This window comes from Gambusia affinis, linkage group LG08 (genome assembly GCF_019740435.1).
Source record: "Gambusia affinis linkage group LG08, SWU_Gaff_1.0, whole genome shotgun sequence".
NCBI classification, from domain to species: Eukaryota; Metazoa; Chordata; class Actinopteri; order Cyprinodontiformes; family Poeciliidae; genus Gambusia; species Gambusia affinis.
Genome location: NC_057875.1, coordinates 13,263,777 through 13,291,752, shown reverse-complemented (window position 1 = coordinate 13,291,752; position 27,976 = coordinate 13,263,777). Strand labels below are relative to the sequence as shown.

At 38.6% G+C, this 27,976-nt stretch overlaps 3 protein-coding genes across 4 annotated transcripts; 1 reads left to right on the top strand and 2 right to left on the bottom strand.

Annotated features, from left to right (window-relative positions):
- Window positions 1-37: 37 nt before the first annotated feature.
- On the bottom strand, window positions 38-13,161 carry nudt4a (nudix (nucleoside diphosphate linked moiety X)-type motif 4a). Of its 2 annotated transcripts, none has more exons than XM_044124790.1 (5): window positions 12,710-13,161; window positions 6,904-7,014; window positions 3,793-3,837; window positions 3,506-3,593; window positions 38-1,356 (listed from the first exon to the last, which is right to left on the bottom strand). In XM_044124790.1, the coding sequence occupies exons 1-5, from the start codon at window positions 12,806-12,808 to the stop codon at window positions 1,154-1,156; spliced, it is 546 nt and encodes a 181-aa protein (XP_043980725.1). In that variant the 5' UTR covers window positions 12,809-13,161; the 3' UTR covers window positions 38-1,153. The 2 variants fall into 2 exon arrangements, with proteins under 2 accessions (XP_043980725.1, XP_043980724.1); XM_044124789.1 differs by having other exon boundaries at window positions 3,506-3,596; window positions 12,710-13,158.
- Window positions 13,162-14,513: 1,352 nt separating this feature from the next.
- Window positions 14,514-22,224, bottom strand: ube2na (ubiquitin-conjugating enzyme E2Na). Its single transcript, XM_044124580.1, has 4 exons — window positions 22,085-22,224; window positions 17,694-17,940; window positions 17,263-17,403; window positions 14,514-15,629 (listed from the first exon to the last, which is right to left on the bottom strand). Exons 1-4 carry the CDS (start codon window positions 22,112-22,114, stop codon window positions 15,583-15,585), a joined length of 465 nt encoding a protein of 154 aa, XP_043980515.1. The 5' UTR covers window positions 22,115-22,224; the 3' UTR covers window positions 14,514-15,582.
- On the top strand, window positions 20,170-27,919 carry c1qtnf13 (C1q and TNF related 13). The gene is made up of 3 exons (XM_044124579.1): window positions 20,170-20,312; window positions 23,498-23,682; window positions 26,117-27,919. The coding sequence occupies exons 2-3, from the start codon at window positions 23,652-23,654 to the stop codon at window positions 27,172-27,174; spliced, it is 1,089 nt and encodes a 362-aa protein (XP_043980514.1). The 5' UTR covers window positions 20,170-20,312; window positions 23,498-23,651; the 3' UTR covers window positions 27,175-27,919.
- The last annotated feature ends 57 nt before the right edge of the window (window positions 27,920-27,976 follow it).

Sequence of the window (27,976 nt, the reverse complement as noted above, 5' to 3'; positions counted from 1 at the left end):
AAATGCTTTAAACAACTAAAACTGTAAGAAACAAGGCTGGAAAAAGGATAGCAATTTATTTTGACACAATGAACAGTAAGCAGGACAATAAGGGAAAAACAAAAATTTGAGGCTCAATATTAGAGCCCTGCAGAAAACAATGGCATCTTGGTGTTACCAAAGCCTTCATAACAGCAATTAGACGCTTTAGACATGGCAACCGAGTGTTTAGGAAGCATGCCATAAAAACCTTTTCCGTCTTACCATCACACATGCAGAGGTTGCCATGTGCTACAGGGACTTTAACCTGAACTGTGTGCTTTGGTCAGATTAGAGTAAGATTGATCTTTCTGGCCACAACAAGTTAATGATGTAAAACAAAGGTTGAATGTGTGGAAAAACATCTTAAGGCCACTGTTCCATATATTGGGTGATCTGAGATGTCCTGGGCCTGCTTTCCGTCTGGGAATCCTTGCTAAGGCATCATGATACTTAACATTATTTTATCCAGTGAGTAAACTTTATTCATCTTTACCTCATTGTTGCTCATTTTAACATTATATATGTGCATATATATAAATAATATCTCAATGCTATTTAAGCCAACCTCTCAGGTTTTAAACAAAGTACTAATAACCCTGGTTGTTGCAACAATTGACTCATTTATTGCAGCAAAGCTAACTTTAAACCAACTCGGATAAGAAGAAAACTCAATCTAGAGTGTCATGAGGAAAAAATGAATAAAATTGCTTGTGGCTGCTACCTTCTCTTGCGACAGGAAATTATTTGGCAGTCAGTCAGAGTCGGAACAGAGCTTCCTCTTAAGGTCAACATTTCCCAGTTTCAGTCTTCTGGAAGCCACCAACACATTGGGAACACTGAGGTCAAACAAGTAAGACCCCGGCAAGAACTTTACTGCACAGTAACTGAACCCCTAAAGGGGGATGCATTTGATCTGTCAGCTGCTAACTGTTGCTTTAATGATCCAAAAATACACCTAGAAAGCATCACAGCACTTTTGAAGGGCTACTACGTTTTTATTTTTTTCTTCTTATTATTATTAACTTCTTGCAAAATCAATATTGTTCAAGTGAAAAACCTGTGTTCATAAAGCAACCAATGCTCCAGTATAGTCCAGCGTTGTCCTCTAGAGGTTGGAGGTCAGCTGTAAGGCCTAACTGTTGAAGAGCTCCGAGTCCTGCGTTGAGCAAACAACATAGTGAGGAGCCTTGCTGTCCATCGCTCGGGGGCAACACCCAGGCCCGTAGGGGGGGCCGCAGGTGTCCGCGAGTCTGCAGAGGTACTCTGCGTGGACAGGCTTGTGGCTCTGCAGCACCCTGATGGCATCCTCCACCTTGAACCACTTCCTCTTCCTACCTGTGGAAAGGAAGAGGAAGAAGAAACAAGCAGAGTAAAAAGTTTGAGTGTGACTATGTAATGCGAGTTACATAAAAACGTGCCCCCAGTTATTTTAAATGTGTTCGATATTTGAAATGTGTCCCGTCTCTCGACAATAGAATAGCTCGTCATAACAATTATTTCTAACTGCTCTTGTTAAAGGTGCTTGTGACTGTTTACTCCATTCATCCACAGAAATAGATTCAGCCTGTTGACGGGGAGCAATGGGGGGGGGCGCAGGAATGTTTGGGGTTCCCAGTTGTTTTCCAGTTATCACTCACCGCAGCCAGCTCTATTCTCCTGCATGAGAACTGTAACCAAAGCAGTCAGAGTTTAGCTGCTCTAACCTTTCCTTCCTGCAGCTGCTGAACTTCAATGTATGGATATTGTGGAGCATTGTAAGTCCAGCCTTACTACATGGTTCTCTAATTGTAACAAGTTCTGCTGACGTCTGAATGCTCCAGAAGTTCTATAACTTCTTTTTTTGTTTTGTTGAAAAATGACTAAAGTATATTTCAATTACAGTTTTTAGAGCTCGGTGAGTATAATACACAGTGGACATAAACAGAAAACATTGTGTGGGAGAAAATAAACACAAAAGGTCCTTTCATTTTATTTGACGCAGAAGGCGGAGAGACCTTAATTATACAGTGTGGTGAGAGGAGAAAATTGCTCACTTTTGGTTGGCCAAAGAGAGCAAAAGTTCATCAAAACCAAACAAAAGAGAAAGTTTCCAAAGCATTTTGGTATAAACCAAATAAAATGTGTCAACCTCAAAATGTTTGCAACTTTTACCGTTTCTATCTACTGTGTGAACTAGGGTAAATGTTAAAATTGACTGCTTTTTCTAGTGAGTGTACCACCTTATGTTTTCCCCTTTTTCCAAACTTTATAATCCCCTGACCATCCTGGAATAAACATTTGCTGATCTATACACAGTTTATGCAACCAAGAGGTTACATAATTATAAGCTGAGTCAGTGGCGGGTCTAGATCAACTTTACCAGAGGGGCTGGGTTTAGTCAAGAGGTTTTTCATGGGGACACAGTACAAAAGAATAAAATCAAAAACAGAAAAAAGAAAACAGTTATGTATCAGAGTTGTATATCTCATAGTTAAAACATTATCAGAGACACTTGTTGCTCTAGAACTGCAGGTATCAAAACCTAATGATCAAGCTGATTAAAAATTGTGATCCTATCTTAAAATGGCCGAAGCTAGAAACACAATACGTTAAAAACATGAAATTGGTCCTAGGGAGCACTAAGGTACAGTTTCTGTACCAGCGATCGTCATCTTTTGTGACAGATATGCAATAATGTGATGGGGTATAAAACAAAACCAGTTAATATCCACATCTCTTGTGGTCAGATTTGCTTTGTCTAAAGTAAAGTAAAAATATTCATAATGCAAAGTCTTTGTCCAAATCATTTATCACATTTTACAGGTTGTCACCAAACGAACGTGATTAAAAATTAAACTAGTGCTTCCGTTAAACATATTTCCAATATCTGCATCTGAATATTTTTCACACTTGCAGCTTTTTTCTGTTGACAATGAGAACATCATTAAAAGTTCTTGGTCTGATGAAGGTTTTGCAATAAACATTTATCACAATTTCAACAGCAACAATCTGCTGTAAATGAGATATGCACAATACATGCTTCTTTTTCTTAGAAAGGATATAAAATTAATTTGGCATCAGATATAAAGATCAACCACAGCAGGAAATCTGAATACATGCTTCTCTGTCTCTACTTTTATGCAAATGCCACATGAAACCCTGCAGGAATCCACAAAGCAATCTCAATTCTAATTGCTACAACATCATAGTGTTTACATATCCCTTTACAAATCTCAGGATGTTTTCTTTAACAAAGCCTACCCAAGCAAAATGCAGCTGCATAATTTCAAAATATTAGCTTCAGAGTAAGTCCTTGGCTGCTACTCTGCAAAATTGCACAAAATCTGCAAGTAATTCTGGAGCAAATTGAACTTACACTGAGTTTTTTTATGCATTGAAAACTTGACTTTATAAAATGTTATACAAAAAAGAAGTTCAGGCAATATTTTTTTTATTATAATGTATTCTTTGATGTGACAAACAGGGAATTAAAATTGAAGTATACCAATGTTAACAGAGTCCTCCCAGTCCTCCAGCGTTTCTGTCACAATAAGAGTGTAGACGTACGTCCTGTGCTTTCTGTCTTGATTGTGCTGCTGAATAGGAAGAGAAAATAAATTATCAGCTTTTATATAAACTCAGTGAACACAATCTGTGAATGATTTTATCTAAAACAGTTCACCATGTGCACTGTTCTAGCCATGATGGCAGGGCATTTTGCAGGATTTCCTGCAGCGTGATTTGTTGGAATCTAAAGTTATAGTAACAATGCCAGGCAGTTGATAGCCTTACCTCAAATATCCCAAGAAGTCTGCCAAGTTCTCCCTTCACACCAGCCTGAAATGAAAAAAAAAAGTGCATAAAAGGTTGGGAATATTTTGTTTGGTTTGCTGTGGATGCATTTTATTCAACAACTGTATGTAACATGGCTGCTACTTTGTAGATTGAGCAGGACAAAAAAAAAATGTGTGGCTGGGAACGAACAGCTTGTTTTAGTGTGTAAGTCAGAAGGAGCCAGATGTCATTGAGACAGCTTAATGGAGCAGACATGAAAACAGATGCATTTCTATTTAAACTTGCAAAATTTTCTGAATAGTATGCCATAAGTTAACTTTGGTCTGCCGCCATTATGACTGATTAATTTTCTCTGCAGATTGGCAACTTACAGCGTCACCAAAAAGTCTTCATATCTCTTCTTCTCTAAAACTGTGGAGAAGTCTACACAAAATGTAGCACCAACTCTGCCATGACCCTACAAGCTCAGAATTCTGACTTTAATCTCAGAATTTTGGTTTTAATCTCAGAATTAAACAAAGAAACAAAGAATCTGAAGCATTCAGTGAGAACAGCACAACCACAGAAGAAGAGCCACAAATGCACCTGCTTCTGTTCTCAAAAGTAACAACAGCTGCTAGAAACACAGCATAAACTGTACACATTTGTCTTTTTGTAAATAAGAATAAAAATGCTCTCCAGGAGTTCCTGGCCAGTACTTTGTTTGCTTATAGCAGCACAGTTCCGTTCTGTCATTTTAAAACAACCGGGATAAGTCAGGAGATTACTATTGCAAAAACTGATAATTTAGTCTACGTTTCTCACAGGAAGAACGGCTTTAAATAAGCAGATCTTTATACAACAACTCAATTGTTATCTAAAGAAATCTGTCTTGTATTGTTTTAAAAGGAAACACTGACTGAAATCCATTTTATATTTTGAATAATTAAATGTATGTTAGAACCGAAATGAAGTAAGGTGGGTAAAGGAGATCAACTGTCCTTTAACCACCTTCTTTTTTTCATTGTTGCTATAAAGTGGTGAATGTAATCCTGTTAGGATTCAGAACCAGTGATTATAAATGACTGAGAAGTTTCCCTCAAAAAAACAGAGAATAGATTTCCTGTATATGTTTTTCCCCAACACAGTGGATTATGCATATAAATGCTGCACTATCTATATAGTGCAGCATTCAAAAACACTTTGTGGCACACGCTGCCTGTAACATACACCAAATTATAACGTGGAATAACCAGATCAACTTCCACTGTGGTGTTAATGGTGGTTGATATGTGTCTTGACAGCACTTATTTCCTCTGTGAGAAAACAGAAGAACTAAAACACGATAGAAATGGAGGACATTAAAACAGGTGCAAACATATGCAGGTCAGTCTGTGTAAAACGGTTCATTCTGAGAGCAGCAATACGACGATATATTTACTGTTCCTCAAGTCCAATAAATGTGTTTCTACCAACATACTTGCGATTATCATTTGCGTCATCATTGAGTAGCTCCACAGAGCTCTACTGTAACTCTACTATGCTCGAAGAGTCTCTTAAGTATGTTTGTAATGTTAGTTTAACCATTAAATACAAGCTTGGGAAAAATTTTTAAAGAAAATTTCCCCTTATATAATTGCAGTGAGCGTGCAGGCCGTCTATATCCATGTGTACGTCATATCTGTAAACATCTGGGTAACTGGAGTAACTGGAAACTCTACCCAAATGTCACAGCCATCTTTCACAGCTGTCAGCGCACCATCTGAGCCACAGCAGAAGTTCACAGCTCACTCTGCTGTGAAGCAGGTTGGAAAACGACCAGCACTCCAATGTAGTGAACCACAGACCTCATTAATGGGATATTTACACAGCACTGCCAAATATTTCTTCCCCTCATCTGGGTTTCCTGTCATCATATGACCATATTAAACTATGAGAAATGATGACATCGATGAAATTAAAACAATAAGTGCTTAATTTGACTGGCTTTGTGGAATGTTACAGCATCATACCAGTGGTTTTTCACATTTAATTAAGGTTACTGTCACTCACTGCATTGTGGTTTAAAAAGGCTTCCTGCTGGATGCCATCAAACTTTATTTGAAAACCACACTGTTCTTCCTGAATCTGAGGTTCGACTATCTGACGGTCCCTCCTCTCCAGGACCCCTGAATAGACCTTGCCAGGGAGGCTTAAGAGTGTGACCCCCCTGTAATTGGAGCACACCCTCCCGTCCCCCTTTCTGAACAGGGGGACCACCACCCCAGTCTGCCAATCCAGGGGAAGTGCCCCCGATGTCCATGCAATATTGCAGAGTCGCATTAGCCAACACAACCCTACAACATCCAGAGCCTTAAGGAACTCTGGGTGGATCTCATCCCCCCCCCCGGGGCTCTGCCACCGAGGAGCTTTTTGACCACCTCGGCGACCTCGACCCCAGAGATTGGAGAGCCCAACCCAGAGTCCCCAGGCTCAGCTTCCACAATGGAAGGCATGTTGGTGGGATTGAGGAGGTCTTTGAAGTACTCTGACCACTATTCAGCACACACCCTCTTTCTTGGGCAAGAGGCGGTGTCTTGGTGCCAACCCAGAACCATCAACAGGCATGTTTGTTATGGACAATCCGTGATGAGCACAGAAGTCCAACAACAGAACACCACTCCTGTTCAGATCGGGGGGGCCGTTCCTCCCAACCACGACCCTCCAGGACTCACTGTCATTGCCCACGTGACAGTCCCCAGCAGAACAAGGAGTCCCTCGGAGGGCACTCTCCATCCCTCCTAGGGACTCCACTGGTGGGTAACCTGAGCTGCTGCCCGTAGCAGCACCTGCAGTCAGGACACCCATCAGGCGGAGGGCCAGACCCTCCATTCAAGTACTGAGTCTGCCACAGAGACTGGTTCCAGAACCAGAGCCATGCGTCGAGGCGAGACCGACTATTCCCTGCCTCTTTCTTGGGCAAGAGGTGGGGTACGAACCCAGAACCTCCAAGGCATCAGAACTAACAATTGTCCCAATCATTAAATCTATGGAAGAGCACTGAAAGACACCATTACGGACTGTTACAACCGTGTAACACCAACACGATCCAGAAAAACGAGAGAAGTGTTTGTTGTGTCGCAAACTCACCTCTTCGTACACCTCCCTGACAGCAGCAACACTGGGCTCCTCATCAGGCTCCATCCCTCCTCCGGGAACAATCCACTGGTCTGGATGTCGACTGCTGCTCACCAGCAGCACCTGCAGAGGAGCGACAGCTCCATCAGGCAGGCCAGACACGGCCCATTCAAGTACTGAGTCTGCCACATAATGGAAGCCAACGGTATCTTTCTCCAGCAGCTTATACTGGTTTTGTGATTATTTTAATTAACATGAAGATGGATCTGAATTTAAAAACCAATAATTGTTTTATGTAGTGTCCCATCAGAGTTTATTGGTTATTTCTGCATTGAAGCATCCATGATTTCAGTCCAGTTACTCACAGATTCATCATGATTGAAAATGTAAGCTTATATTCAACTGGCCAAATAAGACACTGAAAGCTTAAGTCAAAAGTATCAACGTAGCATCTACATAAACTATTTTCAGATAAGTCCTTCTGATGTAGTCACCCTTCCTTTAGCTGTACCCGAAGTCAAACTGACCCACATAATGTTCACATAAGAGTAATCCCGGCTTCAGCTAACCAAACATACACAGTCAACTCATCCGCTGCCAGCATACAACATGGCAGGGACTGACTTCACACCAGCTCTGAAAAAGTAGCCTTTTAACACCCAGTAAAAGTCAGCTGTCCGAGCTGAGGTTTCAAACTGCTGAGAGGTGTCTGCGATTTTGTTGAGATCAGATAGTACGGCAAATAACTGTGGAATAAAACTCCAGGAAAAAAAAAGCTGCAGAACTTTATTTAGAAATTGTTTTGTTAATCTAACTATTAGCGCTGCTTTTCTAAGGGTTCGTATCATTTCATATCATTTGCTGACCTGATTTTGCAGTGTACCTTTAACAAAACTTACAAAGTGAAAACTTTTCGCTTTCTATTAATGCACTGAATTAAGTTTTTAATTCAATAAAACATTAGTTTGAACGGATGATGGAGGTTAATCTTCCAACAAAGTCTGTGCTTCAGATCTAATTGTGTTACTAATTCACCTGCTGGGCACTATATGGGCACTCTGACTGTTAATTGTTCATCTCTGATGAACAACAGCCTGGGAAAAGAAACTGTCTCTGTTGGTTTTTACAAATAGCACTTTATGGAGTCAACGTCCGGTTAAAAGTCCAAACATTGTATTGAGCATGCATCGGCTCTGCAAAGATATCAGCTGCTCTCTTCCTGACACTAGCGGGTCAGCCCTGGTGATCCTCTCTGCAGGCCTCATTGCTTGTTACAGGATGATCTGTTTTGACTTTTGTGGGTGAGCCAAACTACAGAATGATGAACTAACAAAGAGCAGACTGACTGACTCACAGCACATTTTGTCAGGCAAAGTATAAAACATGTTTGACAATCCTAAGGAAGTTATTCTTTCACTCGTTCTCCTATAAGATGAATTTTGCGTCTAATTAAACCAAGCTTTCTCATGTGATTAAGAATCAATAGGAATGCCTTCCATCGTGATTCGTTGCGTTTATGAAAATCCTGACAGATGTAGTACTCGTTAAAAACATTAAGCAGTCAGGCAAACAGACATCAAAGTGAAACAGCAGTTCCTTACGAATTAAAATACTGCCCCAATTTTCTGAAAGCTCTGAATCGTGTTGTTTGCAACGTTTATGTGGTGTTGCAGGCAATTAAACGGTGCAGAGGATGAGAGCGGTGGTGGTTCTCCTATGAATCCCAGAGTCCATTAAAGCCCTTCTCTGGGGACAGTAGAAACAGCGACGGCTGGCTCTCAAACACAAACACCTAAACCCTCAAAAGCAGTCTCACAGAAACACCATGCAGAACACGTAGGCACTCGCATGTACACGGCGACAAGGCTTTTCAAAAACCCACCGGATCAGCAGTTGCCTTTTGGTATGAAAACAACAAGAAGCTTAGCAGAGGAGGTTAATGACCCCAGCAGGCACAGCACACATGATGTGCTGCTGTCCAGGAGGTGATGTGTGTATAGAACCAGTGGAAAATTTGGGAAGGTTTTAACATTTCAGATAATAACAATATGGATAATATTTCAAGTCAGCCATGCCATTATAGGCCCAGAAATACAGAGCATTCTATTTATTCATCAGCTTCCCTTCAATAAAGTGTACACAGTCTTTAAATATATTGTAATAATGGCCCAAGTCATGTTTTGCAAAACGTGATTTTGGCAAAAAACAAAATAAAATCACCACCTCTCTCTTTCCAAAACAAGTTTTAGGCAAAATATACACCATTATTTTAGGAAGGTGGCAATATTTACTTTATAAAGTTGATAAGAGTGTTAAGAAAAATTTTAATGATTAACTCACAGCTTCCTGTTTCGGTGTCGTATTGACATTAAGCGTTTCCCTCGACCACTCTTCAAAATGGGAAATATAAAGGAACACTTGCTATTCAAATCAGTAAAACAGTATTTGTTCCTGATTTTTAGTTAGCAGAAGAGCTATAGAGTTGTGGAGGACTTGTAAATAAATTTAAAACATAGTTCGACCTGAATGTCATCTGTGAAGCAATAAAAGCAAATGTGTTCCTATTGACACAGTGACACACTCAATAGAATAATAAAAAGGAGAACAATGTTCCAATTGATTTTTTTTCCCCATTTATGAAGCTTATTTTTTATGACTCATAATTAGTTATTACCATGTCCCACAATTGTAGCATGTTTTAACCTAACCACAGAGACCCAAAGACACATCCCTGAGTAAGAAAACAAAAACCTATTCTTGTTAAATAAGGTGATTACAAAGACTTACATGCAAAAAAGATGAATTCAAGTATCTCAAAGTGTCATTTGAGAGTGGCAGTACTATGAAGCAGGCGATGGAGAGATGGACTGAGCCTTGTCTGTGGTCAATAATAGAGACGAGCCAAAATGCTTTGCTTTGGATTTACAATTGAGCCAATGGAGTGTTTCTATGGAGAGCGATGTCTGACCACTTTCCTCCACAAGTTAATCCCAGATAAGCAAAGCAAACAGGATGGACAATTCAGCGTACTACTGTCTTTAATACCAACAACCTGTTCAAGTTTTAATAGTAACACACTACGTTGAACAGCACCAAAGGCCGTTGACAGCTTTACGGCAGCAAATCCCTGAAGAAGAGAAATGGAGACCTTGATGAATAGCAGTACAGACAGTGGAAAAGGGGGTATGAGCACAAGGAGCTGGCAGATCTGTCTGTACAGTCAGTGCCTGCACCTTGTTTCTATAAATTGCACCTAAGGGGTCACTTGGTGTTGAGCACACTGTAACAGGCACTCAGCTCCGTACTCTGCCTATCACATGTGCTCCTTAAACTGCTGCCGTCACCAGGCTGACCGACACCCTCCATGTGTTAACTGGAAAGGTTTTAGGAGTTTCAACAGAAAAAAAAACATAAACATAACCAGGAGCCATTGCCAAATTAACCAAGACTCTACAAAGTCTGCTCCTAGCATTTAAAACGCTGATTTTTTCAGCCCTTTGCTGATATTTACACCAATATGATAACAATTAGGGGATTATTTGCTGGACATTCCAATTTCAGATAGAATAAAACAAAGTAAATTTGGTATTGTCATTTTTCTTTGGGATCAGAATTTGTTTGTGGCTTTTGCCTCGTGACAGAACAAGCTATTTGCACCAAATGATGCTAAAACTATGAAGGTCACAAGGTACTACAGTTGAGTGTGAAATAAAATAATTAATACACTCACAGCATGTTAAAGGAATAATAAAAAATGCTGTTAAAATAGTTTTTTGTTAGAAAAAAGGATGAGTAACTGTTTAGCTAATAATCAAATTATTCAGTATATATGTGATTTAACACATCGTATACTCAGTTTATCAGTAAGCCTTCTTCATCAGTCAGTGGACAGGTCTATGGCTGCTCTAGTCACTATAGCTGGTCTGAAGAGGATTTACTGTACAGGTTAACTAACTGAATTCTAGTATTTATGTGAGTTAACACAAACACCAGGAGCCACTTAAATAGTTTCATAATTTATGGCACAGAAAATATGCAAAAAGCAAATACTGAAATAATTATACATACTTTGACCAAGTGGAAGATAACTTCAAATTGTTTCAATGCATTTCTTACACACGTAGATATCAAAATCTTTTAAAGAATTTCTCTCTATTTATTTGGGGGAGCCTAGAGGATGATGTTGTCGACTGGGCTTCACTGTAAGAGTGTCAATATCCACACTACAACAAGTCCTGTATCAACAACAACCCATTACTCCAAAAACCCAAATAATAGTCCGCCAAAGCACTCTGGGACAAAAGTCTCAATTCTTGAGGACATCTTCTGTGGTCTAATGAAACTGAGACGTTAATGTTTGGACATTAAGGACTTTTGTGGCGGCTAGGAAAGAAAAGGGCATGGGGGCATTTGCACTATTCCATCTGTGAATTCACAGGTGGTATGAGCATCCTATCATATGATATTGCTGCTCACATGATATAAGGGACTGGTGCACGTCACAAAACAGATGGCATCATGAGGACAGAAGATTTTGTGAATATTGAAGCAAAATATTAAGATATTAGACAGGAAGTTGGAGCCTCGGCAGAAATAGATCTTCCAAATGGCCGATGACCCTACGCATGTGTCCAATTTAGATTCCAAGTGCTTAAGAACAGAAAAATAAATAACTTGCACTGGATGTGCTATGTTCATAATTGACCACAACATTTTGGGGGTAACAATAAAAGTGAGGAACATAATTAATGGCTTTCCTTGCAAATCACTGCAGTCAAAACCTCAGAAACACAAGTACTGCTGATGAAAACATAAGAAAAACAATCAAAAAAAACAATTATCTTTATTTTAAAGACATTGATATTTATTGCTGTTCTTGTGGAGTCAACAGAAAATTCAAGCAAACTATTGCAAAGCTTGTGGAAGGACAATTAATGTATCACTGTAAACCAAGGGTGTCAAACTCCAGTCCTCAAGGGCCGGTGTCCTGCAACGTTTAGATGTGCCTCTGCTGCACAACACCTGTATAGAATAATTAGGTAATTAGCAAGGCTCTGGAGAACTGATCTACACAAGGAGGAGGTAATTAAGCCATTTCATTCGGGTGTTTTGTACCTGTGGCACATCTAAATACCGAAGGACAGCGGCCCTTGAGGACTGGAGTTTGACACCCCTGCTGTAAACATAAAAAGGCAGTTCTACCAAATTCTGATGAATATATATAGTTTTTAGCTTTTGAATTTGTAAAGTGAAAAAAGAAAAAAAAAACTCAATAGTTTGAGGCAGTGAGGAAAAAGTCAATTTTACAGTTTACAGAGTAAAAGCAACATCTATCTCCTGTCGTTGTGAATAAAGATAAACTCAAAACAGAACAGACCACCTTTAAAACTAAATACAGATGCAAGGTCTTTAAATTGGCAGCGACTGGTTAGGCAGTGTATTAACATAGGTGGAACCTGGTTGTGAAAGGCATCTGCCAGCAGTTAAATAAAAATGTCATTCAACAAATGCTTGGGTGACACCGATTCAACAGATTGAAGATGTGTTGTCTTTTTGAAATACAAGCTGTGTTGATTTCCTCAGTAATGTTTCAATGCTGGGGTTGTTCTGACTCCATGTGGTTTAATAGGTCAAATATTTGACCCCTCAACCAATTAAAGCTCACCTCTGCTCTGCACGCAGACCGAGCTGACTGGGCTGCGCGTTGATAAAGAAAGCCAGTGTTTGGTTTGAGTTCAGATTAGAGCAAAAAGTGGCCTCCCCCTCTGTAAACACTGAGAACTACTAACTTCAGCCGTGGAAAACCCCCGCAGCTTACCTCGTCCTCCTTCTCGTTTCTCAAACACAAACACGCCGCTCTTCGCTTGAAGCCATCTCCGTCGTACGTCCTGGTCTGGTTGGCCTTGCATTTCATCATATATGCTCTATTCTTCAAGTAATATTTAAAACAATAACAGAGAGCGTGGGAGGAAAGAGGATAAAAAAACAACCTCGATTGTTGCTCGGAAGGTGCAACAGTTCTTCCTCTTCAAATTGTCCCAGTTCCGAACAGGGCTGTCGGATCATTCATTTCTGCGCTGAGGCTGAAGTCAGGCTGCATCTGCTCCGTGGGTTTACAGTCGCTGTCAACACGCATGGTTCAACAAAGTGGCTCACATCTGTCAGAGAGAATCTGCTGCTGCTGCTGGTGGCGTATCAGCTGACCCAACAGAGCGACAAGCTGCCTCCTACCACCGGACCTCCATGTTGGTCTTCCACAAGATTAACCCTTACCAAGTAGCCTATGTTAGGATTAAAGGCGATGACACTTTTTGCCCCCACGAAAACATATAACAATACAATCTGGCTCATGTATTTATTTATTAATCTAGGAGTTCACTTCTTGGGATTACTATGGAAGCAAATTAAGTGTCACAATGAACCAAACAAATAATTTATAAAATATTAATTTATACATAAATAAATATTTGATCGCAAAAACTCATGCAAACAAAGAAAATAAATATAGTATTTAAATTTGTATTTCTCTAAATATTTTCAGTATGTAATTATTGAATATTTACACAGTCCACCATTAAAGCTCTCACCATGGCACGTAAAATAAACCCTAACATCTGATTGGTTAATTTGCACAACTACAATACTTTCTGTCTCAGTCGAAATCCATAATGCTGATTGATTTCACTGCTTTTAACTTTATGGATCAGGTTTTATATGTTCTATTGAAAGTTCTGGTTCAGTATTGTCTTTAGCCAAGTCACCGGCCTCTCACAAGGCAGATTGAAAACTTTACACTGACCCTGAGGCAATTTGGACTCTGTATCCCACAGCGCAAAATTTACTTAATCTTAAATGGGAACTTCAGGCCACCGAGCAACAGTTCAGACTTCTTTTTTCTTAACCTAGGAAAAATGCCTCTAAAGTTTTCATATTTTCTGTGTTCTGGGTGGTGCTGCATGGGGTGGCTCAGTCCTTGGCTGTTGAATGCCCCACAAACTGTTTTTAACAGGTTTTACTTTGATTCTTTTACTGACGTTTTTCCTTCCACTCAACTTTCTGTTAAGCTTTAGCTAAGCACTTTTGTGACTTACAACTGTCATTTCAGCAGCATTCCCATTTGTGTAAGCCATATTATACTTTGTCCTTCTGTGATATTGTAATTTTCTGAAAAATGCATTTTAGTGTTTTTTTACAATTTTTTTTGCAGACACATTTTTTCTTTAAAAAAAAAAAAAAAAAAAAAAGAACACTTTTTTTAATATACGGGCATTTTAATTCATTTTTGTATTCCTCCAGAGAGAAGGAGCTGACGTCTCTTCATGTTTAGCTAAAGCCATGGCTTCTCGTTAGTTCCAGACTTGTGGCTCCACAGTTCAGTGACTCGCTCTAGTGGTGGATTATAGTGTTTACACACCCGGTTTAACAATGAACCCAGTGCTGAAGTGTGTAGACTATTAAGTAAAACACATTAAAATCGTTAAATCATTTTTCATACTTTTCCAAAATAAAAGCTTAAGACCCCCCTCAAAATGAAAATGTCTCTCATTTGTTTAAATTGCAGCATTTAACTAACTAATCCCGCGTTATCCCCGTTTAGGAATCACATACTTTTTTTTATTTTTATCAATCAACAGTTTATTTACAGAACATAAAAGTATGCAGGTGAACAGTTTCATAGCATTTTGAGCAGCAAACCTGCTCCTCTTGAGTTATAATTATTTTACACATTGAACTGAACAGACACCAATCACAACAGTTTGGAGTCAGAGCCGTCGCTCATGTGTTTGAGTTTGATTCATGGACAGGCCGCCGTCTCAGCGCCACCCAGAAAGCTCCTATCCCAACACCTGTTCCCGTCACAACACAAGACATCTCATGACTCAAGCGTAACCACTCCTTTGTGAAATAAATATTAATGGGAGCAGGGAAACTACTGAGCCTTGTTGACCCAAAGGAAGAAAAAGTAAAAGTAGTTAGTCAAGGAAGAGCAGAAAACATGTCATAAAAAAATCTGAGTACTGTAATAACACACTGTTTGTATGAAAAATAAAGAAAGGTCCACAATCTCCATCACTCACAGTTTTACCATCCAGAGGCTTGCAGGGCATCCAAGTTAACACGGAGATGTTGAGAGGTCAGAGGCAGGCTCAGTTTGGTTTTTAGTCCTATTACAGTGCAGCTAGTGAAAACAGATGGCACCTAAAGCAGAGATCTACTCAGGACAAAGTCCTCTACGTGAGTGTATACAGTGGGCTAGTAGTTGTAGTTAAATGCTTTTATTAAACAGCGACACAATAAAATAAAATTAAAAGAAACATAAAAAAGGTACATCAACTTTCACATCTAGCCAACCTCCCATCCCCACTCAGTCCTCTAAAGCCACGTTCCCCCAGATATGTGGGACGTTGAGACACCCTCTCCTCCCAATTGGACAAAGAAAGCCAGGTGGATAGATCTAAAACCTCTGCCCATGCATTTGAATAGTAGTAGTGAGTTAGGACATAGACAAGTCATTCAGTACTAGTGTGCATTGAAATCATAGAACATCAGCAGTTGTTTTCACATATATATTTATATATAAAAAATAAAAGACTGTGTCCTTTAAATGCAAATGAAGCCAGGAGGAGGTCTTGGCAGCAGATGAGTTGTGTTCACTTGACTTTCACTTGTGTTTCCACCTGTGAGGATGCTTTACACTTCATTTTTGTTTCCAGCATAAAGCCTGGTCCATGTCTTGGCTGTAGAGGAAAATGTGAAGGATGGATTATAATTCAGCAACATTATTCCTTAAATTATCCACAAACACTTTGAGTAGGATCAAATAAATGAGATATAATTCAGACCTTTGTACTTTTACATATTTTGACAAACATTGCAATGTGTTTTATTGGGATAGTGCATGATAGACCTATGAAGTAGCACACATTTGTGCTGTGAAGACTACCTGAAAAATACCTGCTTCTCTCTGTTTTATATAAATATAAAAATCTGGAGTGTGTTAAGAGTCAGTGTTGACAGAAGGCCAGGGGAGGTCATGTTTTCCAGAAACGGTGTATTTGATGTAGAAACCCATGTAGTAGAAAGTACATTTAGAACAGATGCAAAACACATGCACAGTCAAACGCGGTAGTGGCAGCACCATGATCTGGGGATGTTTTGTTTCAAGGATAAGGAAGCTGGTTAGATAGGAAGATGAACTGAGGTATTAAATAGTAATGCTGGAAGAAAGCCTGAAAAAGACAAGGTTCACTTTCCAGCATACAACAAATTCAAGACCAAAATCAAATCTAAAATCTGTAGCAAGACTTGAAACAGATGCTTTCCATCCAAATACATCAGACTTTAGGAAATGTGGTTCACTAGAGATCTGACTCCACCAAAATTAAAATGTATTATTTGTGCTACCTTTTGCTTATTTATCACATAAAGTTCCAATAAAGTAGTCTGAACAGAGTTGTAACTTGAGAAAAGTTCAATAAGTATGAATACTTTTGCAAGACACTATAAAACACAGTGACAGCAGTGTTTGAAGTATCGCCCAGACATCGATCTGTGTCGTCTTTGCACACCTGCAACTCTAATTGCAGAACTTCAGATTGAAGGTGAGAACTGGTCTTTGTGTTAAACTTGTTGTGATTGTCATCTTTCTTTTTTAAGGGGTTGGTATGAAGTTTCTACCTTTTCATTGGAAAAGCTGAAATAAAACACAAAATCATCCCAGCACTTATGGAATTTGAGATTTTAAAGCAACCAAGTCAGTGAGTAAAATGTTTGCTCTATCTGTTCAATCCGTCTAATTTTTCCACAAATTACCATGTTCTTTTATAACATGAAGTGTTCATTATCAGCAAACGCAAACCCAGTAAGAGTGAACTGGCATGATTTCAAATCTCTGGAATTTCTAATAGCTCTTTAAATTGAGACAGACATGAGTTTTCAAGCAGGTGTGAAGTGGTGAGCAGCGCTGCATTAAAATCAATCTGCCAATCTGTCTTGATTATGTAAGAACACAATATATGTGATCTGCTCTGAATCCTGATTTGTAGAAGCAGATTAAAGAAGAGTGCCTCTTAGTGGCCAGATCGCAGAATTGTTGAGTGGTCCAGTCTTTATGCCTGAGAAACATCTCTTTTCCAAAAAATGTTGTTCACATTCTAGTGCCAAAAATAGATAAAGAGGATAAACTGATATGATAAGTTTCTTTTACACAACATTATTCCATATTAATTATATTTTACAACTCGGTAAAGAAAATTTGTGACGTAGACATGGAAATCACAATTCGTAGCTGAGCAAAAAAACAAACATTTAAAATTAATTAAATCAATATTTGTTCAGGGTCTAGCTTTGATTTTTTTTTAATAGACTCACCTGTTTCTATGGCTTCAGCTTCATTGGACTTCCACTTCTCTGCAACATCATTTGCTAGGGGATCGTCAGGATTGGGTGCGCTTAGCAAAGCCTGGATAGATAGCAGAACTGTTCGAATCTGCAGAGCTGGTGACCATTTATCTGAAAATGTCAGAACAGTGAAACAAACAAATTTAATACACTTAACATAGCAATGGAGCAGCGAATCAACTAGTGATGCTCTGTACAGATGGGCTCAAACTTGAGTTAGTTAAAATGCTTTGCTGGGAAAAAAGGAATCATTTAGTGAATATGGAACCAAATACTTTATTACAGAAGAATTGATTTATATAGGTTTGAGAAGGTGCATGGCTTTAAAAAGTGTAAAAAAAAAAAAAATAAAAAATAAAAAAAACTGCAAGTACCGAATTAGAGAAAAAGTTTTGGCCTACCTTTCAAAATGTCCAGACATATCCTTCCCAGCTTGTCCACATTGGGATGATATATTTTGGTCATGAACCGTACTTTAGGAGCTGCCATGGGATATTCCTCTGGTAAAAAGAGTTCAAGTTTAAATGTGCCTCCCTCAAACGGCGAGTCCTGAGGTCCAGCGATGACGACGTGAAAGTAGCGCGCATTGCCTTCGTCTGGCTCTGCCTTGATGCCTGGCACAGGCTCTGCAAGCAAGCGCTGGGTTTCCTGGATATGGGGGGGGGGGGTAAAAAACAAACAAAAAACACATTAACATACTTGAGCTGCTGATCTTGGTCACTAAGACCTACATCGGTTATGACCCAAACGAAACAGTGAAAAATAAATAAATTCATCAGTCAATATATATGATTGGAAAGCAGTTTTTTGATGCATGGGACTTGAAATATTACAGCCTACTAAAAGTCCCAGTAATCCTTTGAGGTTGAAATATTGCGCACATTAAAACTGCCATTTCAACTGAGTGTTTTATGCAGCTCTACATTTCTAAGATGTTGTACAGATTGAGCAGTGAAACATTTTAAAGAGATGAGATTGTGCATATTTAAGGAAGTGAGGAACAAACTATTCATTCAGATGTCTGACATGCAATCAAACTAAAACTGTAAAAGATGGGACAATCCCTACACTCAGACCCCCTTTAATAAATGAACTTAAGTGCATATTTATGGACTATTAAAGAAAGTTTGCATAGCATAACATGCATTGCAGAGAAACCTAAAACTATTCTCATAAAAGACGACATTTCAGAAACTTCCTTCTTGCTTTCTGCATCTTTGTGAATTGATATAATTGTTTTTCTTTGGTCAGATCACCAACAAGTTAATACAGAGCAAGTCTATAAAAACTGTCCACTGTCATATCACGCTGTAAAACGATCAGGCAGCATCAACCACCAATCTGCAGTCCCGTTTTTCAAGTTTCTTTATTACTATAGATGCCCTTCTTGGTTAACCTGCTGTGTACTTCCACTTTTCAGAGGCATATTTGCAGCAAAGTCAGAATTATGTTCAACATGATTTGAATGTCCCATCAAAACTCTGATGTATTCTTCCTTAATAGAGTTTCCAGTCTGTTACTGTAAAAAAAGCATCCGGCATATTTACTATGGCTCTTTGAAACATGTTTAACTACAAAGGAAGAGTAAAAAATGGAAATATGAACCAATAAAGTCACAGCTAACACTTGCGACAGCAGTTTTTGCCATCTTTTTCCTCTGTGCAACTGTGAGTGAGATTCCTGAAATGTTTCAGATAACCCACAGACAAAACCATGCAGTGAAAACACAGACAGAAGAGGGGCTCCCTGTCCCAGTCACACGCTCAGGGGGCTCAAGGGCTCGGCCCAGTAAGTACTGTTCCCAGCCCTCCCATCTTTTCCCACCAACTTTAGGCAGTCGGTACACTTCTTCACACACCTCTCAATCTTTTGCTATTCAGAGAAACGTTCCTTCTAAAATAACTTTATTTGAAAAACTACAGAGTACAAAGTACTGAAAAAAAAAACAGAGACTGATAGTTTTGATAAAAACTCTGGTCTTTTAATGCCATACTTCTGCAGGAAACACAAAAAGATATTTAAATAAACACACTGACTAAGAGCTGTGTGCGTTATTTAGTTTAAAATCAATCTAAACTCATAAAATATGACATTTCATCTGTGGGAACAAGTACAGTACTAGAGAACAAACAAATACCGTAAATGTGTCAAAAATAAATAATTCTGCAAAAAAGCAGCATAGTCAAAAGTTACCAGTGTGTTCCCTCATTTTAGCATTATTACTGTATAGTTTATCCATCATTAACTGCTATAGATTAATGCTGTCAAGTCAAAAAATAATATTTGAACTGAGATATACCTGGTAGGTATCCTGACAATTATATGTGTTAAATCAAACTATTCCTTTGTACTCGGTGCTCCCAATGCTCTCTGTGACCTTTAGGCATCTTGGGCTCTGAATCTTTGTCACGCGTGTTAATCTACTGCTGTTAAACTGAATCCAAAGTGGGATGCAAAATACAATACCTTGACACTTTGAACTGAATTCTTGCATTCAAAACAGCCCTTTAGCATGTTAGATATACCTAACCAATTGGCTGTCCTTTTAAAAAAAATGACCAGTCTTTAAAAAAAAAAAAAAAAAAGGTCAATTATTTATTTTGAATAAATAAACAAAAATAATGGGGGGATACAGGGCTGGGCAATAAACCAATAAATATTGCAAAAAACACATGAATGCTCAATCATTTTCCTTAACTACGATCCAGAACTGCACAGCATTCTGGGGGATGTAGGCAGAGGAAAGACTTCAACATCTAAAGCACAGGTGTAAAACTCCAGTCCTGGAGGGCCACTGCCCTGCAACTTTTAGGTGTGCCTCTGCTGCACCACACCTGAATAGAATAATTAGGTCATTAGCAGGACTCTGGAGAACTGAGCCTCAGATTCTTCTCTTAATTCTTCCTTAAGAGAAGAATTAAGCTGTTTCATTCCAGTGTACCTGTGGCACATCTAAAACCTGCAGGACACCGGCCCTTGAGGACTGGAGGACCCCTGCTCTAAAGGGTCAGCTAAGTAAGGTTGGTGGTGGTATCAACTAACTAACTCACTCACTCTCTGGTTACCTAGCAACAATCTGTTGAATAGTTTGTGCAACAGCTGTTTGTTTCACCACCGTGCTTCCTAACTGCTTAAAAATAAAAAATTATGGCACAAAGAAAAAGGAGAAAATGAGTACAACAGGCTTGAGAGGAAATTGTGGATAAGACAGGAATAGTCACTACACCAGTTTAGCAGTATTTCAGATATTTAAAAGAAAAATTACTGAATAATTATTGATATCTACTGATGTCAGTCAATACATTTAGGAGTTGACTAACCTCAGTGAACTCCTAAAGGACTGGACTCAGTAGTTGTTTAAGAGTTTTTCTCCGATGTTGGATGGTCAAAACGAGATCAAAATCCAATTATGAACATTTAATTACTTCATATCAAAACCCATAATCATTTCAATAAAATAGCTGGCAAGCAAAATATGTATTTTTGAATCCAGGACTTTAATGACGGGGAACAGACGTTAAGTAACTTTTATATGGAAGCAACATCCTTAGTAATGTTAGTGACCTCTGGGTGATGCTCTGTTGTATGTATGGTGAGAATGTCTTAGATGCAAGTTTCACTGCAGCACAATTTGTAATCTGGCTGTAAATAATATCATGTGGGCTGTATTATTGGGAACAACAACAACAAAAACAACATTCTTTGCATAAAAAGACAAGTCTTTGACAATAAAATTTCATGAACTATTGTGAAAATATTTTAAATTTCATTCTGCAATTAAAGTGGATTTTGGCTACTGCTACTAGTAGCAATAGTACATGAGCTGAAATATTTAAAATAAAGTGGAATCATAGACTGAAAGTTAGTTTAAGAAAATAAGACTGAAGGAACCATCGTCCAACTGCTTATGACGTTCCACATCTGTGCAGACAAAGAATATTCCGCAGTTTTATTTAACTTTGCCCAAGGTGTAGGTAAACTCATGAACAATGATCTATGTAAAAAGAAAAACACAAAAAACACAAAACCAAAACAAACTCCAGCAGAAATAACTTGAGAAAACCTGGTACGGATAAAGTCTGAAAATATAAATGTTTTTCCAAAATTATCCAGACCAGGACAATGGTGAAACTCTGTCCTTTTCGATGTCTACAAAGAAATTCTGCCTATCACTTCGGTCAGTTTTGAGCAGCAGAGAATTCATTATTTTGAAATTATTAATTTCATGATTAAGCTTCCACCTGATAGAAACGCACTCGTTGCGTTATTAATTTCCAGCAGCAGTGAATGACAAATCCTTTGAATTACTACACGACAAATAGTAGATTTACACAATAACATTTAATTAAACGGTTTTTTGCAGAAATGGCTCGTTTCTACATGTATCTCTGTTATAAATTGGAGCCAGTTTAATGAACATGGATCATTTAAAAGTGATCGCTAAGAAGCTACCAAATGGCTAACATAGTTAGCTAGCCGGCTTGCTCAGCAATCCTGTAAGCACAAAAAGAAAACTAGAAACCACACCTAGTTAAAAAACAATATTACAATTAAAATTTTGAGCCAGGCCAACGGGATAATTGTCACTAGTATTTATGTATTCATAGCTTCTGACAACCGCTGTTTCTGGGCACATTAAAGAAGCGGAAGTTACTTTCTGAAACCGACACTAGCTTAATCGATGCTAACGCTGGAACACAAAACTGTGCAGCGGACAGAGAAAAACTAGTTTAAATTATAAATTCCAATTTTTAATAACCGAAGAAAACATTATTCTTTTAGAATTTAGTACCTTAATAATTCTGCGGGGCAGTCCTGCCATTTTCTTAAATGCGGGCTTCTAGCTCTCGGTGCCTCCTTCTCTCTGTAGCTGGCATTGACAGCAAACAGACCACTTCCGGGTTCCTGCGTGATGACGGCATAAGCAACAGTATGGCGCTGATTTTATTTTGGAATACAAATGTAGCTACCATAGAACTAAAATATTTCACTATAAGTATAAGAAAAATACGAATTAACAGAAAGATAAGTAAGGGAGAAAAATTAAAACAAAAAAAATATTAAACGTCAATACTGTTAAAATACCGAAGGTGTAATATTAAAACTTTTATTTTACTTTAAAATAAGTAAAGGCTGACCTCCTATTCAATTAATGCTTCCTAGGGGGGATCCATAAAAGTCTCTCATCTTGAAACCTAAAAAAGAAAATTGGCATTTTTATTTTAAGAATTAGCTTTTGCTGGATGAAGCAGCTGCAAACTGAGAATAAATAAATGTATATTTCCAATATTCTAATAAATACTTGCTTGAGGGGGCTGATTATTTATGCAGTCACTTAAATAAGAATATTTTTATTTAATTGTTGATAAATTTGTATAAATATTTTTTCACTTTTATATTACAGGATTTTTGTAATATTTAGACAAAATACCACATTTTGTGAATCATAACTGATTTGTAAAAGCAACAAAAGGGTAAAACATCCAAGTGGTGAATACATTTTATAGGGACAATTGGCTGTGTGTTTGTGCTTTAAACAAATAGTGTGGACTAAGTGTAGACTAAAAGCAGTTCTGCAAAGAGAGAAACAAATATTTCAAATCCTTGATGGCAGCTCTATAATAGTTAAAGGTTTAAGGGACAATTAAGTTGTAGTATAGCTTTTTTTTCTTAGTAACACAATGCATCATTTGAAATGTGCATTCTGTATTATCAAAGTATCTTTGTCTGAATAAATAAAATAAAACAAACTTGATCATATGAAAAGCAAAAACAGAAGACATTTGTAATGGGGCAAATACTTTCTAACAGCATTGAACGCTCCTGTTATTTAATTTTTAATCTACTAACTCGTATTTTGTTTTGTGTTTTTGTCCAAGTGCATTAGCCTTTGGAGGCAAATTTTCACAAATATATCACAAAGGTTATTATTATTAAATATTATTGTATCACATCAAATAAAATTTGTTACCATTCCAATGACAGAACATCACCTTCTTTCACTGATATATTTAATTTCATTCATTTTCTATTTGCAGATTCTACCAATGTCTTTTTTTTCTAGCAGTCATAAGAGTTGGAGTCTAGCATTAGCTCTACATGTGGAAGACCAAACAATGATGACTTAGACTTAACAACTCTGGAAACAAACAAGTCTGCAGAGTTCAGCTGCTTTTTTTTTGTTTTTTTTTTTGTACATATACAGACTTCATAGTAGCTATGGATCAGAGGGAGGATCGGAGCTCCTCCTTCCACAATTTTTGCCTGAACAAAATCTTTGTTCCACTGGGTGTCAGTTACATTAACAGACCAACAAACGCACAGTAACTTGAACAGATCCGACTAAGACGAAGTCCAGCATGCAATTTCCGTGCCAATTTACCTCAGCAGGTGGGTTTATTACTTTGGTTTAATCTGCAGATGGTGATACGTTTACTAATTCTTTTGCTATTTATGATCGTGTGAAAAGAAGTTTTAAAAAAAATGTACAGTATGTTCCTTTAAAATGATGATTTGTTCAAAAAATTACATAAGTTTGTTGCAAACTTCTCTCATCTGACTGTTTGCGTTGTATTTTACAGTACTGTTTCATAGATGTTCATTTTTTCAAACATAAGGACAAAAAGTCTCTGACGAGTATCTTGAGATATTTGCTGTTATTAGGCAAGGACATTTTTTATTTATTTATTTATTTTGCCTGTTATTTTGCACATTTGCCTTGCGTGTTCCAGTACAGAATTACAAGTCACTTAAAATGCATATTACAGAGCACAATGCACACATGTGCTAGAACTGTAGTACTCAAGATTGATCTTAGCTTTGGTAATGTCTGGTCTTGGTCTGGTCTCAGGTTCAGGTATTTTTTAAAATACTAATCTTAGCTTTTAGTAATTCTTCTCTTTAGTTTATCCCAAATACCCTCAAAGTGTCCAACAATTGTTGGTGGGGTTATTGTCAACTTTAATTTCATATTTTTAGTAAATGTAAGGACACGGGGAAGTAAATACAGAAAAATACACATCATTTACTGAACAAATGCTGAACAAATATTTTGAAAAGTGAAATAAATTTAAATTTAAACCAACTTGGTGTTCAAAATGTAAAAAAGAAAAACATTCTCCACTCACTGACTAAAAAATGATTTTCACCTACCACTTACTCACACGTCAAAGTAATACTCATGTTTTCATTTCCTGCCCTAACTTAGTGAAGTCTTTGAAATTTTCCATTGTTCGGCACACACAAGAACACATGAACCAGCGCCTAATGCAGGCCTTTTTTTCGCCAGTGCACAAGGAGAACAGAAACATCAGTCACATTACAGGCACTGCTGGTCACACAGACCGCTCTGAATTTGTGTCAACAATGTGGTCAGACTTCCTTATCATCTTTTAATTCAAATACAGGATAAGATCAGAGTGACCAGTACATGGTGAAAGACTAAACTTATCCTGGGCAGCTACTTGAGCTGTAGCATGATAAGTTCTCTTGTAGATTAAATTTAACTTTAGAGTCAGATGCTAAACTAAAATATGAACTTGTAACATCTTAACAGTACAACAAAAAGAGAGAAGCAACTTGTCTGTGAGCCTTTTTTTGTGAAGAATAAACAAACAAGATTTTCTGTAGTGTGAAAAACTTTAAATTGTCACTAAACTTCTGGTAATTTTAAGCAGACTGACTTTCTTGCAGTCTTCCAAAGCGATGTTGATTAGTAGTTTTTCTATTTTTCTAAAGGTCTTTTAGGCTTTTGGCTGCTTTTTCACCATGTTTCTGTCCAGCATTCATGACAGCATTGTGCACTATGGCAAAAAAAAAGTAGAAAAATGGATAAGTAAGGACAAAGAAAGAAGAAAATATGATGTAGGCTGAAGGGTAAGCGGTTGAAGATAAATATTTAGCTGAAAGCATATAACTGGTGGATAAACTGGCTATGAATCTTCTGCTGATGTCCCTCTCACTGAAATCCAATGTGCTAAAATGGTAGTACTCTGAAAAAGTTTGAAATCATTCCTTCTTGTAATCTTCTAAAGTGGTCACCATGCTTTCTGAGCACATCTGAATCAAATGACGTCTTGTTACCAGGCCTCTGCAGAACTTGGACATGCTGAGGAGGTAGTTAGTTCCTGACAGGGTGTTGAGCCAGGGAGAGCAATAAAATATACAGAATACTGAGGCTACCAGCCCTTGAGGACTGACTTTGGACACCGCTCATCTACTCAGCACTTGAATGGATCCATTGTCTTTGTAATGTAGAGCTGTGTATCATCTGCATACTTATAGATAGACAGCAAAGGTCCAGAGGATGAGAGCTGAACCCCTTGCCTTGTGAATAGGATTAATAACCATTGTGTCGGAGGCGACACGGCGTGGTGGTAAAGCAGCTGCCCAATTTCCAGTTTATGAGCCTTTGACCTATGAATCATTTAATGTTTGATAAGTGGCTTAACAAACAGGCAAAAAATGTACCTTGTAAATTGTCAGGTCCTCCTCAGAAAGTATAGAACGAAAGCAGTCAAAGTTTTTTTCTGAGAAAGTATTATTTTTGTCCACCTATGCTGACAGACCAAATTTGAGCCATCTTTGAACTACATGCAATTCTTGTGAAGACCAGATTTATCTTGAAGACAAAGATAAATGTGACTTTTTTCCTTGATTAGTTTTTCTGACAAAATATAAAACAACGATCTCCGTAGATTATACATTTTCACATATAATCAGATTATTCCTTTATTCAGGGACAATGCAAATATTCCTCTCAGACATCCTTGTGTCCCCCAATGTGTAATTTTACGATATTATCTGGTATTTCTATTGTTTTTAGCTTCCTGGAGGTCTCATTCACACTTGGCATGTTTTTTCATCATTATCCTGTACTCTGGAGGAGTTTCATCCCTTTACGGGCCTGCTGTGGCGACAGGCCTCGGTTCTGCTTTCTCTGCCGCGCAGACCAGCAGCGTGGTGGGAGGCAAGCAGAAAGCAGTGACTTTCAACAAGCTGATGGTCAACACCGGAAGGGACTTCAATCCAGACACCGGACACTTCCGCTGCCGCATCCCTGGGGCTTATTATTTCTCCTTTTCTGTGGGGAAGTTCCCCAGTAAGCTGCTCTCTGTCATCCTGGTGAAGAACGGGGAGGAGGTGCAAGCCATCGCTTATGATGACTACCGCAGGATAGGCAGGAAAGTGCAAAGCCAGAGTGTGATGATCAGTTTGAAGGAAATGGACACTGTGTGGCTGCTTTTGCAGCAGAATCCCCAGTATGCTGTGTACAGCAATGCTGGCCCTTACATCACCTTCTCTGGTTATCTGGTCTACCCGAAGCTCCAGCCAACCAGTTACCTCAGCAACCACCTCTCCTCACCAGGTCTGTATTATCCCGACTGCCCACCTCAGGCTGAACCCCAGAGCTCAGGTCAAGCGGCGGAGCAGCCGCAGTCAGCCTTCTCAGTGGCTCGGACATCCACGTTCATGGGTCAGAGTGACGGCCACCACAGCAAGCCTCCCCTGACCTTTGACGTGGAGTACGTCAACATTGGGGGCCACTTCAACAAAACCTCAGGCCTGTTCACCTGCCACTTCCCTGGAGTGTACTTCTTTGCTTTCACAGTGGGGAAGCACCCTCGCAAGGCCGTCTCTGTGAAGCTGATGACCGGGAGCGGGCAGGTGCAGGCCATGGTGTTCGACGAGGACACGTCCAAGAGGAGAGAGATGCAGAGTCAGAGCTTAATGCTGCAGCTCAACAGGGGGGAAACGGTGTGGCTGTACAGCCAGCAGGACAAGCGCTACGCCGTTTACAGCAACCAAGGGAGATACACCACCTTCTCCGGGTTCCTGGTTTATCCGTCTGCAGAAACAACGGCAGACAGAACCGGCCTATAAACAGCTCTGCCATTAATCCAGTCTGTAGTAAATCGCTGGTTCTGTAGGTAGAGTAAGTAATTTAACATAACTTGAGTTTGTAGTTTGCTTTGGTTTCACATGTTGCATTTTCTTCTGGATTGATCCACCAGATGGTGCTATGAGACAGAGTCGTGGACACTGCCCAGCAGATTCTGTCACTTGAAAATGCAATTTTCTCCAGTCTTTAAAATAAAATCTTTTTTTTTTTTGTCAACATTTGCTACTTAGGTTTTTTGCATTTAGAAGCAATAAAACAGTGCTTTCTATTCATAGAAAAGTGATTGTTGTGTGGTCAGAATATAAATGTAAATGATGTATATTTTAATAAAACTGCTTACTTAAAAACACAACATACCACATTGTTTCTTTCAAGGTTTTGTGCAAATAAATACTAAACGAACAAGAACTGGGACACCCTTAAGTGAGACAGGACAGTGTAGAGATGCATGCCAGTGCTCATGGAGAAGAATTAGAATGACAGGTGGTTTCAGATCTCTGAAAGTCTCAAATAAAAATGGACGAAATCACTGGATTTGCTCCTTCTCTTTCCAGAGCATCTTGAATACCTGATAAATGTAGAAACGAAGCCACTCAGTTAGCACTACTCCCTGCATGGAGAAGTTTCCTACACCTCTGTGTTCTGCCTAGCTTTGTTTCTAAATACCTCACTGATAGAGAAAGCACAATCTGCTAACTCTTAGCCTATTAAAATATGAGTAGGAAGGAAAAAAGGGGGCAAAAATTGTCAAAATAAATGGTATAAGTGATCCAGAGTTTAGGT

Coding starts and splice junctions, on each gene's coding strand:
- nudt4a (XM_044124789.1), bottom strand. CDS start 12,808: ATGATGAAATGCAAGGCCAACCAGACCAGGACGTACGACGGAGATGGC. Junction 7,015..12,709: donor GAAACGAGAAGGAGGACGAG/GTAAGCTGCGGG, acceptor GCTCCTCTGCAG/GTGCTGCTGGTGAGCAGCAG. Junction 3,597..3,792: donor GACTTCTTGGGATATTTGAG/GTAAGGCTATCA, acceptor CTTCCTATTCAG/CAGCACAATCAAGACAGAAA.
- ube2na (XM_044124580.1), bottom strand. CDS start 22,114: ATGGCAGGACTGCCCCGCAGAATTATTAAG. Junction 17,941..22,084: donor TGCCCCGCAGAATTATTAAG/GTACTAAATTCT, acceptor CCCCATATCCAG/GAAACCCAGCGCTTGCTTGC. Junction 15,630..17,262: donor AGCTGAAGCCATAGAAACAG/GTGAGTCTATTA, acceptor TTTCCTCTACAG/CCAAGACATGGACCAGGCTT.
- c1qtnf13 (XM_044124579.1), top strand. CDS start 23,652: ATGCAATTTCCGTGCCAATTTACCTCAGCAG. Junction 23,683..26,116: donor GTGCCAATTTACCTCAGCAG/GTGGGTTTATTA, acceptor TATTGTTTTTAG/CTTCCTGGAGGTCTCATTCA.